At 43.2% G+C, this 13,750-nt stretch overlaps 1 protein-coding gene across 4 annotated transcripts; it reads left to right on the top strand.

Moving 5' to 3' along the window:
• The first annotated feature begins 375 nt into the window (after positions 1-375).
• Positions 376-12,410, top strand: KMT5A (lysine methyltransferase 5A). Of its 4 annotated transcripts, none has more exons than XM_048822232.2 (8): positions 376-519; positions 1,149-1,246; positions 4,174-4,330; positions 6,654-6,873; positions 7,683-7,770; positions 8,214-8,273; positions 9,273-9,463; positions 10,690-12,410. In XM_048822232.2, the coding sequence occupies exons 1-8, from the start codon at positions 510-512 to the stop codon at positions 10,898-10,900; spliced, it is 1,035 nt and encodes a 344-aa protein (XP_048678189.1). In that variant the 5' UTR covers positions 376-509; the 3' UTR covers positions 10,901-12,410. The 4 variants fall into 4 exon arrangements, with proteins under 4 accessions (XP_048678189.1, XP_048678191.1, XP_048678190.1 ...); XM_048822233.2 differs by having other exon boundaries at positions 453-550; XM_048822234.2 differs by lacking the exon at positions 8,214-8,273.
• The last annotated feature ends 1,340 nt before the right edge of the window (positions 12,411-13,750 follow it).

The following is a 13,750-nucleotide window of genomic DNA, read 5'->3' as shown; positions in this document are numbered from 1 at the left end:
AAAGATTTGGCCAAGTGGGGAGAGATTTGTGTATGTTGGGTATTCTGCACTGTTCCCTATAGAACTCGTATGTACAACCAACTTGAACCCCACACTAGGGGTACGTGAGGCTATTGTCAAGCGATCCAGAACTCTCACCCACATGGCGCAGCCTAGCAAAGGAGGGAGAACTTCTGGTCTGGCCTCCAATCACAGGCCCCTTGTTCTTCGCACTGGCCAATCAGCGACCAGGGGACGCACATTTAAACACCCTTACTGGGAGCGCAGCTGCGCTGACTTGGATGGCCCACCGTGGAATAGGGGAAGGCGGGACGTTTGCCTGCCCACCAATCAAAGATCGGGGGTGGTGTGATAGGCACGTGGGAGCGCCACTCAGGCAGCGGAGAGCGGCTCAGTGTATCTCTTTGGAGCAGTTCGGCGACACTGAGAACCCTGAAGGTTCTCGGAGGGAGGGGGGGGATCTTCTGCTGCGACAGCTCTGAGCCGGGCTTGCCTCCGCTCTCGGAGCCATGGCTAAAGGTACCCGCCCTGACAGGTGCTGGGGGGGAGGGTAAGTTATGGAAGGGCCTGAGCGGGCGTGTGTAGGGGCTGGTGGCTGGGCGCCTATGGGGGCAGAGAGTGAGTGGGTTGGCGGAGGCACGTGGGGTGCGAGGGGCGCTGCGGCCTGGGTGGGTGTGAATGGAGCTGGGGTTCTTGAGGGGTGGGGGCTACAGAGAGGGTAGGTGTGACGTGGGGGCGGCGGTATGGGGCTATATGGGGGGCTGGGTCCCGGTCGGGGTGATTGAGGGGTGTATGTCTTACGGAGGGCGGCGTGAGTGGGTAGATTGGGGGTATATTGTGGGCGCCTAGGAGGCGTGTGTTGCGGGGCGGGGTGTGTGTGTGTCAGACACCTGCTCCCTCAGCCCAGGCTGGTTTGCTCTCTCTCCTGCCGCTCTGGGCTCCCCTGGGGGGCAGCGCGCCCTCGGCAGCGCAGGGGTGGAGGGGGGGCTCGGCGGCGCTCCTCCCCCGTGCGGGGTGCGCGCTGGGCCGGCCTGTCCCTGCACCGAGCCCTTGAAACATGGCGCAGGTGGCGGCGGCTCCGGCCGCTGCCGGGGACTGAAGCGGCTCCGGGCATGGCTCTGACGCCCCCACCCCCTGCTCTCCCCTAGGCAAGACCATGTCCAAGCCCCGGGAAGGCAAAGCGGAGGCGGCGACGGCTCCGGAGAGCACCGAGAGGAGGGGGCCCGGCCGCCCCAGGATGAACGGGGTAAGCGCCGTGCCCGCCCCACACCGGGGCGCCGGGGTCTGGGCCCTGGCCGGAAAGGTTATTTCCTGCCACTCCCGAGCCCGGGCTGCTGAGGGGCGGCTGGAGCGGGCCCGGGGAAGCGCGGACGGGGGAGTAAGGCGAACGCCCCGGCTGCTCCCGGGGCAGGGCGAGGCTCCAGGAGCGCGGGGAGGAGGAGTCGGGGTGTGGGGAAAGGGCCGCCCCTTGCAGCCAGCCTGGGCCCGTCGCCGCGCTCCCCGCGGCCAACCCCGGCTAAGGGGCGCCCGGAGCTGCTCTCCGCCCAGGCAGACGTGGCCATGCAGCTGCCCCGCGGGGCGCTCCACGGGCCTGGCCCCGCCGCTGCTTCCACCCGGGAGGAACTCGCCGCACTGAAGTCAATGGGTCTGCTCACGTGAGTAAAGTTACGCGTGTAAGTGCTGGCAGGACGACGTTACTGCAGCAGCCTTGCAAGCCCTAGGCAGGATGAGAGCTTCACTGGAGCCCCAGTCTCGCAAGCTGATCCCCATTCATTGCGGCTTTGGCTGGTCCTAAGGATCTGTCTGTGGGAGTCAGGTGGCAGCAGAAGGGCTTATGGTAGCTGTGTGAACACATACAATGACTGTCTCCTTCCCTGCCTGGAAGAATTTGCAGTCTTAAAGCCTGGGTCTTCCAAATACTTTTAGCATGTGATTAGTTGCACTGAAGTTAGCGAATCCGTAAGTGCCCACAAAATTGGGACCTAAATGCTACGGAAAGAAGAAAAATATTTATAGACTTGTGAAGGGGGTTGACTTCTGGGGGTGGGGTGGGGTGTATTCACTTATAAATGCAGCTAAACAAGCTGAGTGAGCCTTTCAATGCCCAGGAACTAACACAATTCTGCTATTAGATAAAGATTACAAATTATGATTAATTCAGACACAGAACCCTATGGTTATAACAATAAGCAGTTTATCAGTTTTTAAGCTTAAAACATATGTATGTTCCACAATAGGCTCCCTTTAATTTTCAGTGCTTTTGCACCTATATGTTGGAATATGTGGTACATTTCATGCTTTAGTGTAAGGTTCCTTTTTTAGTGAAAATATATATATTTTTATTTGTTACATCTTAAAATCAGTTTTTTGTGTAGGAAATATAGCCAAGGCAATCTTGGTTCTGGCTAAATTACTTCAACACATCATGACACCATGGGGTTGAACAATCACATTCGCTAGATAGACACCTAGGAGTTAAACTGGGAGAAGGGGGAGAAGGTGGTTGTACTCTTCTAAGCTCCCAACATAAGCCCTTCCCACACAAGTACAGAGGCTGGGACTGGATGATGGGGGTGGATCACTCGATAAATAACCCTGTTCTGTTCACTTTCTCTGAAGCGTCTGGCACTGGCCAGTGTTGGAAGACAGGATACTGGGCTAGTCAGACCATTGGTCTGACACAGTATGGCCATTCTTGTGCTCTTACATCACAGGAAAGAGGCACCACTCATGGTAGATTGTGCATGTTCTCTAAATATGTCCATGGGCTCCTGGAGCTTGGCTGACTCTAAATATGCCTGTGAGATCCTTAATGGGGCTAAGTGCTCTTCTGGGCTCTGCTGTGTTCCTGAGCTCATTCTTGATTGAGCAGATGGAGGAAAATTTAATAGATGTTCTCTCCCAAACACCATCTATTCATGATGCCAAAATGAGTGCGCAGATCTGTGATTTCCCCCCCTTCATTGCTCAAATAAACAATGATGACACTTAAATGTCATCACTCAGCATCTGAGTTCACACCTCCTGAGATGTGTGGGTAAATTCACACCTCTCAGAGCTATTGTTCCAGACCCAGACAAATCTTCCCTGCATTGGTTATGCTTGGCTCACATTTTTCAGATTTGGTTTTTTTATAATCCTAACAAGCAGAGACTTTAAAATTAAAAGCTAAGATTCTGAGCCACAACACTTGAGATAAGTACTGTTATGTCATACTACAATATACCTGCCCAATCTGAATACTGTAGATACTATCTTTGAGGGACAGTAATTTCACATGAGGCAGTGTGTCATGGAGAACAAACTTCAGAGTCCAACTTCATTCATCAGATTCTACATAATCAGAGTACAGTAAGCATCATTCAGTACCTACCTCATAAGTAGCAGATTCTGGAGTGCTTTCTAACCTGTTCATACAATGCACTAGAAACAATGCTGATTAATTTTAAAATTGGTTAGACAGTTCTTTCTGATGTCATTGGTACCTCTGTATACTATAGGTATTGATGTGTGTTCTAGAGTTGATTTTTGGAACGGGGGTGGGAAGAGAAACTGCAAAGAATTACCAAAACTGAGTTTATAAAAAACTAGCCTTAGATCAATTTTGTTGCTTGTTTTTCTTAATGCAATTTCAGGAGGAATATCCGCTCCCTAAATAATGGAATATACTTGTCTCTGGTCTGTAGTACTGTACAGAAAAATTATCAAAAATTAAATATTCTATTAAAAATAAGAAGCATTTGAGAGAGCACCTTAAGTATACGTAGGTCCATGGAAAAAAATATTGGCACCAAATGCTGCTCTCAGAGACCAGCATTGCACCTTGTCTTTAAGTCATTAGGAGCTATGTACGCATTCAAGAAAAGCATTTAGGCCTGTATTCTAACACTTAATTCAACTAACCTGATGCATTTAGTTTGTTTTTGAGGAAGTGTCTCTGTGCTGAGAATTTGCATGGTAAGTTTTGTTCGAGCTATTACCAGCCAGAGAGATACGGTTTTGAACATAGATGGTTTTATAGACAGATGGATATAGATGCATCCTCTGCTATTCGCAAAATATGCTGCAGTAATGTAGGTGTTGGCCTATGTAGCATGATCCAGATACCAACTGGAGACTTGAGATTAATGAGATTTCTTTGATGTAATGAGCTTTATTGGCTCTCTGTTTTAGGAGAACGTATTTCTTGGCCAGTCCAAAATCTACACCTACCTAAGTCCTAACAAATCTCCTGGGGCTCGTCCGCCCCTTCAAGAGGAAAACTCAGTCATGCATCATGAGGTGAAATGTCAAGGCAAAACACTAAATGAAACATGCAAAAGAGGAGACGGTAAGATTGACCTTACAACAGCTTGCCAATGGGTTAGAAAACATGCCTTGTCTGGCCCTGTGACTTTTTCCTCAACCTTTCAAATTGGGTACAACTTAAGATCCCTTTTGTATAGACCCCCTGCCTTCCCAGCAAATAGTTAGAATATATGGAATTTCAACTCTCTTGCTAATACTGATCTCTTTACCAATTTCACTTAAATTAAATGATGTAGCTGCTTGGTTAAAATTTCCCTCTTGTTTTGTCTCTTGGCTTATTTGTTTTCTTTTCCTGGTGTAGGACTTAAATAGTTAATTCTCAATATTCCCTAAATTGCCTGCATCCCCCATTTGTATTTAATCTCTGTGGGTCACTTTGCAGTTTGGCTTGTCCAACTCTGGGTAATAAACATGGAAAGGAGGTTTTCTCCACAAATTTGATTACTGTTGAATTAATGCCAAGGAAACACCAAGCCAAGAAAGGTTTGAAGCAGCCATGTAGTGTGAAGAGAGGTGCCAGTATTTAAGTTTAGTGTCTGTATAGATAGCTACGGGTGCGGTAGGGGAAACAATCTTTTGAAAAAAGAAAAGGAGTACTTGTGGCACCTTAGAGACTAACCAATTTATTTGAGCATGAGCTTTCGTGAGCTACAGCTCACTTCATCGGATGAAGTGAGCTGTAGCTCACGAAAGCTCATGCTCAAATAAATTGGTTAGTCTCTAAGGTGCCACAAGTACTCCTTTTCTTTTTGCGAATACAGACTAACACGGCTGTTCCTCTGAAACCAATCTTTTGAAAACTGATTCTTGGGCTCGACCACCAGTGCTTGAAAACTGGTAGCTGCTTTTTCATTGTGACAGAAGTAGCTCTGGACACCAAAAGGGAATGTTTCATAGATAGTTTGAGAGTCATTGATCTGTTAAACCTTCAGCTCTCAACAATTTTAGCACTTCTTATTAAAAACATTTTTACTTAATTAACCAGGATACAAATCTTATCTGAAAATTTGTATGTACAAGACACTGGGTTGCATGCAGTTAACATCTCCTCTTCCTGTGTTCATGGAATTAGTCTGACCCTAACTAGTTTTACTGCTGCTTGTTTTTTACAAGGATTTCTTAAGCACCAGTTGCTGTGGAACCTGGGTGCCATTTAAAAAAAAACAGTTCACATTTCCATTAAACAGAAAAAGGCTTCAGCCTTAAGCCACATCAACCTAGCTGCAAACCCAGCAACAAAGAAAAAGCCAATAAAATAAAAGCGTGTCCTTTTGTAAAAGTGGCTTGGATGGGCCAATAGAAAATGTTTCAGAAATAAAGAACCTTCCCCCATCCAAAGTGAGGGCACTGAGGATAGATGGTAAGAGTACTTGGATTTCAATTTGACAGTGACTGGGGGGGGCCTGTTCCAATCTTTATTGAAATCAGAGGAAAGACTTGCATTGATGTAAGTGGTGACTGCATGAGGCCCCCTAGAGGTTTCTGATAAAGACTCCAATTCAGCAAAGTACTGAAGTATGTACTCAACTTTAAGCATGTGAGTAATCTCATCCCTATTCAGCAAGGCTCTTAAAACTAATTTAAAATTAAGCACATGTTTTGCTGAATCTAGGCCATAATGAGGTCAGTGTAGGCCAGGTGAAGGTCTAGAATGTTGTATCTGGTTTTTTTGAGCCATTTACCTTGAGAATCTACCAGGAATCCTAGAGACTATCACCCACATTCTGAGTCTGCATTTACTGATTGTACCAGCTGCAGCATGTACATTTGTTACAATGTGTATAATAGGAACAGCAATTTTGATTCCTCTTCTGTTTCTATTGCGTGTTTTTTGATGGCATTGGCCTCTTGATACCAATAGCTGCTGCCACAAAGTATGGAACTACAGTACCCCAGCAGACTCCTGTAGTCACTCTTTCCTGGCAGAATATTCATGTAGGTGTCATGCTAGTTTTAGAGTTCAATATGGCAAACTTGCTGGCTTGGACAATCGTGCAATTGTTACAGAACTCCCTTTGTAGTGTCTGCGATGTTGAGACTTTGGAAATTCTTTGTCTGGCTAACATCTTTAACTAGACAAAATGCTTGGGTTCAGATCCTTTCCTCCACCCTTTAGAACCTGTAGGAATTAGACTCATGATGCGTAACAGATAACTTGGTCCTTATGACTACTTATTTTGCTGTGTAACAGAAGAAATACAATATGTTTCCCTTTCCCTCCCCGTAACTTTTTTACAGATAAAATACAGGTTAGAAATCTTTAAGAGTTTAGGGCGCTTTGTGATGTAGAAGAAAGGAAAGCTAGAAAATACCTTGTTAGTCTGTCCTACATTTTCCATCCACAGGGAAAAAAAGGACTGTTAATACAATAGAAGGTGCTATAAAACCAGAAGATCAGAATGATAAAGAAAGTGGGTGTAATTCTTCAGCGTCTCTTCCTAATCAAAAACAAGAAGCCGCAGAAACACAGAAAAGCATGCCTCTGCCTTCTGATTCTACTGATGCAGCAAATGCAAAGCAAGCTCAGAAGAAGGTGGTAAAAGCAAAACCTGGACCAAGGAGAAAGTAGGTGACGTGGGAGCAAAGGCAGCCATATGCCATATTTTGGAATTTTTTTAAGCAAATGAGCCAGAAATATTTTCTGCTATAGAGGCTTAGAGATTTTCTTCTGAAACCTACCCTAAAGAACAACTTAATGTAAATTCAGTACTGTGATATAAGCACTGATATGTGCCTTGCAAAGGATTTTTTTCTTGAACATACTGCTTTCTAGCTTGTGTATAAATTGGTGAGCATTTCCACTAATCTTAACTAATGGGAACTAACAAAAGTGGTTAAGACCTCATTTTTGAGGGGGGCAAAACAAGAAGTTCTTTGGCCAGACCCAGGATATTACCTTTATAGCTAGTGGTCTGATGGCTGAGCTGGTATCTAAGCTCACTTTTGCATGAGTAGCATAAGCCAAGGTTTCACCATATGATGGATGCTTCCATCTCCCACTGCAGCCAACCATGGAGCAGCTTTAATGATGGAAATTCTAGAGCATCTTAGGTTGAGAGACACACAGTATAATATAATAGTATATTATAATAGTAATTTGAGCTAATTCTCTACACTTCAAGAAATACCTGCTTTTTTTTCTCATCTCAAGAGTTTGAGCTGAAGTACTGGTAATGAGGCCAGGTGGGGAAGCATGGAGGTGTACAAGGCGTTGTATCAGAATGAAGGGTGCAGATTAAAAAAAAAAATCTTTAGTTCTGACCAGCCATCTCTCAAATCACTGTCTTGGAAGGAAAAGCTTCTTGACCTTTTTGGGTTAGGACAGTGAGGCCAGAAAAGCTGAAGTATTTATGTATCTTTTCCTTATCCCTCAGAGCGCAAGGAAAAACCTCACAGAATCGAAAAGTGACAGACTATTACCCTGTTAGAAGAAGTTCCCGGAAGAGCAAAACTGAATTGCAGGTAGTGCTTTTTGTATAACCCATCGAATCCTGGCAGTTTTCCATACTGCTAGTCAAATGAAAACTTCGTAGGATGAATGCAGGTACTTGTAATCTCCGAAGTACTGTCTAGGATAGATCTCAGGTAAAGAGCAAATAACAAATGCACAGTATAACTATGTAAAGTAACACTTCCTCATAAACAGCAAAACCTAAATTTGGATTTCTTTATGATGCCTTCCAGCTGCTCATATAGGAAAAACTGCACATTCCTGGAGCGCAATTTGAAATTTTCTTTGCAATGTTGTAATATTTCTGACAAAACTGACATGCTTGAACTCTAAATAGAGCAGCACAGAGTGCTTAGAAAAGTGAGATTACCGGATAAACACCTTCCTAAAACACTTAGCTTAAAAAACCCTGCAGAAATCCTAGTAGCAATACTATGGGTTTTTCTTTTTGCAGACTGAGGAAAAGAGGAGAATAGATGAATTAATTGAAAGTGGGAAAGAAGAAGGAATGAAGGTAACTGCAACACCAGCTTAAATAGCATGACGCGGCATCTGTATGGTAAAAGTTTATTGGTATGTCACTGAACAGCATACGTAGGCTTTTCCATGTGGCATTGAATGGGAGTGTCCTGATAGGAGAGCCACTATCCGTTTATTAGCTAGTATCACAATTACTGAAGTTAAGTCTACTCACTGCTTGCGGGGTCTTGTTGCTGTTTTTCCCTTTCAGAAGTAAGAGTGTACTTCTTGTCCCTGCTAAACTGGTGTGTGTGGGGGAAACTAAAACTTAATTTCTAGACTTCATATTATCTGATCAGAATTCCTGAGGCTGCTCAGTCTTTAATGTTTGAAAAAATCATTTAGGGTATTTGAAAGGCTACATCGAAAAGTGATGTGTTCGAATTAATAAGCAAACTTCTGTGCTAGTAGCAGAAAAACTTCCCTTGTGTGTGTTAGGCAGTGGAATAGTGATCCAATGAAGTGATGGATTAGATAATAAAATAGAGAATATGTTGTAGGGAACAAGACTATATTGGCTCTGGACTAGACTAGCTTCCATGATAGACCTTTCTGCATCTCTAACTGTTATTTTGTGTTGCAGCCAAATTGGACACTGAGGGTATCTCCTAGTCTGCAATGGAAAGACTAACTCCACCCCCACTGCTCAAAGAAAACAAATAATTGCTATAAAAAGAGGACTAATCCCACTTTTCTGCATTTACTGTCCGGTTGACATTGGTCTTTTTTATCTAGGAAACAGTCTATCTAAATATCTGGTGATCTGCATCCCTAAGTTCATCCCATGTATCTCCCCTAAAGGTGTGCAATATGTTGCCATATCTTGCTATCTAAAATACTTGTTCATATGTGCCACACTCTAATATTGGTGCTAACGTCTCAACGACAAATCCTTGTAGGTTCCCTTTCCCCCAGATAGGTAGGAAATAGATTTACTTGAAACAGTTCAAATATTTTGCAGCTTTGCTAACTGAGCTCCTTTTCTCCTTGACAGATTGATTTCATTGATGGTAAAGGGAGAGGGGTAATTGCTACCAGACACTTCAGTCGAGGAGAATTTGTGGTAGAATATCATGGGGATCTCATAGAGATCATGGATGCTAAAAAGCGAGAAGCTGTGTATGCCCAAGATCCATCCACAGGCTGCTATATGTACTATTTTCAGTATTTAAGCAAAATGTACTGGTAAGCTTTTGATTGTGTTTTTTTTAAAGTTCTTTTTATATAAGGAATATAATAATGGAATAAGTGGATGAAGCTTTGAAGGTGCCAGATCTTTCAGTTTTCCTGCAAAGTGTAAAAGTTTCAAGCTCAAGATTTACCTTGAGATATTTGCTTTTTATTTGAATACATTTTTTCACTCCTATTGCTTAAACGTTCAAAACTACATGCTGGGCATCATCTCTTCTGGTTATAATGAGTGAAATTGGAATTAAGAGACCATATGTTTTAGTGGATAGATCTGGGATTTGAGGTTCATAGACCAGCAGCAGAGCTAAGAATCTGGCTTTCTGACTAGCTTTATTTACCTCTATATGTTAACCTTCCTCACCAGGCTGGATTTTTGCTTGTAAAAACAGGTCAAGAATTGAAGAGTAGTAATATACCATGATTTCTTAAAATTGCTGCAGCTGATTAAATCAGTAACTAGGATCTATTAAATATTGGAATTTAAGTCGTCTTGTAACAGTCCTACATATTAAATATGTTTGACAATTCTAGATTGTAACGGTCTGACTTCTACTATGCTGTCCCAGTGACACCTAAGTTGAGATGCTATAGTGATAGGCACTATACATCTTCAGGTAGATGCTGTGGCATAGCAACGTGTGGACCAACTTTGGGAATATTCCCAGGTCAGTGGAGACTGAGCATGTGTTGGACACTTAAGTGTATCCAGTCTTAAAGGAGCAGGGGTCTTTATTGGTAGCTGTGCATCCTTTTCCTGGCTGGCACAATACATACCTTCCACCTTACCTTCTGAGGAAGCTGTGTGTAAGACTGCAGGCCCTTCTGGGTGGTTGCTTGATGGCTGCTAATGGGGAGGAAGCAACATCTAGAGAAGAAAGGGCTCTACAAAAAGCTCAGTAAATGACTCTAAGATGTCAGTTCTAGAAGAAATCCATGGTTGAGTTGAAAGACGTAAAGTTGTGATGCACGTATGCCGTGGGGGGTTGACTTGTGGTAATTAGATTTGCAAGAGCAGTTTGGCTAAGCTTGTTCTGCCTATCAGGGCAGTAGTGGCATCAGGATCTTTAGTATTTTTTTTTGTCTGTTTTCAAGCCTTGTGCTGACTGCACACAATTTCTTTCATCTCTTGATTTTCAGTGCAGATTTAACCTCTTCTAGTAGTGAGAGCGTGACTTGTGTGTGCTGTGCAGAAATCTTACAATCTGTGTTTGTTCTTTCAGTGTCGATGCTACAAAAGAGACTAATCGTCTGGGAAGGCTGATTAATCACAGCAAATGTGGCAATTGTCAAACAAAGCTTCATGATATTGACGGCGTACCTCATCTCATACTGATAGCCTCGCGAGACATTAAAGTGGGTGAAGAACTATTGTATGATTATGGAGACAGGAGCAAAGCTTCCATTGAAGCTCATCCATGGCTGAAACACTAATCCATCCTTCTTCGGACTGAGCACCGTTGAAGAGAGTTGGTGGTTTTTTTTTTATAAAAACACGGCTATCTTAATGGATTGCTTCTGGTGTTTTAAAATTGTTTAAACACCTTTTGTGCTGTAGTATTTAAATATCTGTTACAGGTTTCCAGACAGGCTTGAACAGATGGTCGCAGATTACTGAAACTTTTTTATTGTTCAGTTTTGTACATTTTTGCAAATAGATTGATCAGTGCTTCCTGAGCATGCAGTCAAAGACTTATGCATATTTTATAAGGGGGGGAGGGAAGAAATCAAATCTGAATCTCTTGGGTTGTGCTCCTGCTTTTGCAATGAAATTTCATATCCTGTTTTAAAGGGGGAGATATCAACTCTTTAGCTTGAAGGTGACAGATGTGTCATATGTTCTAACTCTCAAGTCATGATTCGACTACTTGTCAGCCTTTTTAAACCTAGTACTGACTGACCAAGGACCTTTTCATGAATGAAGCATTGCTAGTATCATTAACTAGTCTGTGCTAGGAGTCGTTTTTCCAGCGCAATGCCCCTTGTTGGCAACAAAAGCACCAAAATACACTGTAATAATGGGATTGAATGATCAATCTGGCTCTCTTCTTCAGAGAGACATAACTCCAATCCAAATGGAGCTGGATTTTTATGAACTGGGTTGGTGCTTATTAGAAATGTGAAGATAAAACGTGCAAGTCATCAAAATGAGGAATTGCTTTTTGGGCGTTACTCTGTTTTCTAAAATTTGAGATCATACCTTTTTTATAGGTAGTGGCTGATTTGTGGGAGTTTTGTTAGATGGCTTTTTAGAAAACAAAACAAAAAAGGCCTCTCTCTACAAATTGGCCACATCAGAAGCAGAATTATTTATTTACTGTGAATGCTGGAAGTGGATTAGAGTGTTTCCAAAATTAGGAGTCTTGTCTTCATGTGCATCTTCAATTTTGCTTTTGGAGTTATGCATATGCATTGAAGAGAGTAGATTCCTTGGGGTCTGATCCTGTAAGCTGTCATGCACTGTCTGGTCCCATTGACTTCAGTGGGAGTTGAGGGTGCTTAGCACCTTGCAGAAGATGCTCAGTACATCACAGGTTCAGGCTCATTATTGGGGGAACCAAATCCATGGTATGGGAAGGCTATACAATGGAGATCCAGACAGTGAATATGAACTCTTATCAATTGAAATGTTTGCCAAGGCATGCTTGGCATGTGTGTAGCTGAAAGATGGCCTTAGGCCACCAGCCACGCTTGTTGATGGAAAATGTGTCAGCAAGAGGTCTGTGGCTTTATTAATGTCCTCTGCTCCTCCATGTTCTCAAAGCTGCTCCTCCTGGGCATACCACCCCAGGCAGTCGTGTTCACTTGTGTGATAGCCAGGGTAATACAGTCCAACCTACGTGTTTCAGCAGCAAGAGAGCTGGTTTAGTGATGTATTTTAAAAACAAAAACTTGAAGAAAATGTGTCTGTAAAATAAAAAAATATATATTTATTAACAATGAATTGGCTGTTGTGCCTGCCTCTGTCTCAGATATTTTTAAGCAAGCTGTGAAAATGGTTAACCCTTAAATGCCTGTCTCCTCTATCCAATGAAAGCTCAGGAGGGAGGATATGTGTATATCAAGTCTCTGAAGCTTGATAACTTGCTAACCATCATCAACTATATATTTTGTGTGCAAGCTACTTTGGGGATTTGAATTAGATGTCGGCACAGTAGAGTTCCTTCTCTCTCTAATAGAGAAGCCAAAAATGTGTGCAGATTCCCTTGTTCTGAAAGAGCTTCTCCCCCCTGCAGCGTCAGCTAGTGGCTAGAGCACAGACTTGGGAACTGGGACAAACCTGTGCTTTACTCTACCACTGGCTCACTGCGATCTTGGGCAAGTGACTCTTCACCTCTGTTCCTCAGTTTCCCCTTTTTGTAAAACAAGGTCTAACGATACCTACCTGCCTTGTATATGAAAATACACTCATGCCTTGTTTGTAATTGACAGTTGGATGCTGCTGCATTGAAACACAGCAATAAAGCTAGTGGGACACAGAGAATGGAGTTTTCTGCTTTCCTATTGTACGGTCTTTCAGCAGTTAGACCAATATCCTAAGCAGAATACCACCTCATACCAACATGCAGTTTGGCTTTAGCATGTTATCATGTAGAAGAATCCCTATCTTACTCTCCCACAAACTCCCTGTCCCCCGACTCATGTTGATGATATTCCAATGGCGTCATAACTGAGTCAGGGATTCCTTGGGTTGGGGCCAAACTGTCCTATGTACTAACTTTATAAATACAAGCTGAAAAGGCTGGCTCTAGTCTTGAACACTTCTTTTAAAAAAACAAAAAACCAAAGATTTAGCTTTTTCAGTCAATCCCCCAGCCATGGAGCCTGCTCATACTGTATTAAGAACCAGTTTTTAAATGGGGAATTGTAGGCAGTTTAAGCTAATGGACCTCAATTGTACACCTTCTAGCCTGGTCCCGTGTACCTTGTAATTGGCCTGGAATTCTGCAGCAAGACTGGCAATAGCATGGCAGCTTCAGGTAATCATATGGAAGTGAATGCATTAATTAGGGAATCGAGTAACACAATGGTACAGCATTCCTTATTTATATACGCCATTCATTACGCCCCACAAATATCACCATATTGTATGGTCTTGTGTTGACATGCAATAGCATTGCAGATATTGGCCATGGTATGCTGGAGGTCTTGGCTGATGGAAAGGGAGTGTTTGGGGAATTTGGCAGCTGGTAAGGGTTGGAAGGTGGATTGGGATCATGGGGGGAAATGTTCTAGATGTATTCTACTGCTAAAATTCAATGTGAAAGATATTAATATTTAAGT

The sequence above is a fragment of the Caretta caretta genome, chromosome 15 (assembly GCF_965140235.1).
Source record: "Caretta caretta isolate rCarCar2 chromosome 15, rCarCar1.hap1, whole genome shotgun sequence".
NCBI lineage: Eukaryota > Metazoa > Chordata > Testudines > Cheloniidae > Caretta > Caretta caretta.
Note: the sequence above shows the minus strand (reverse complement) of the source record. Positions and strands in the feature narration are given on the sequence as shown.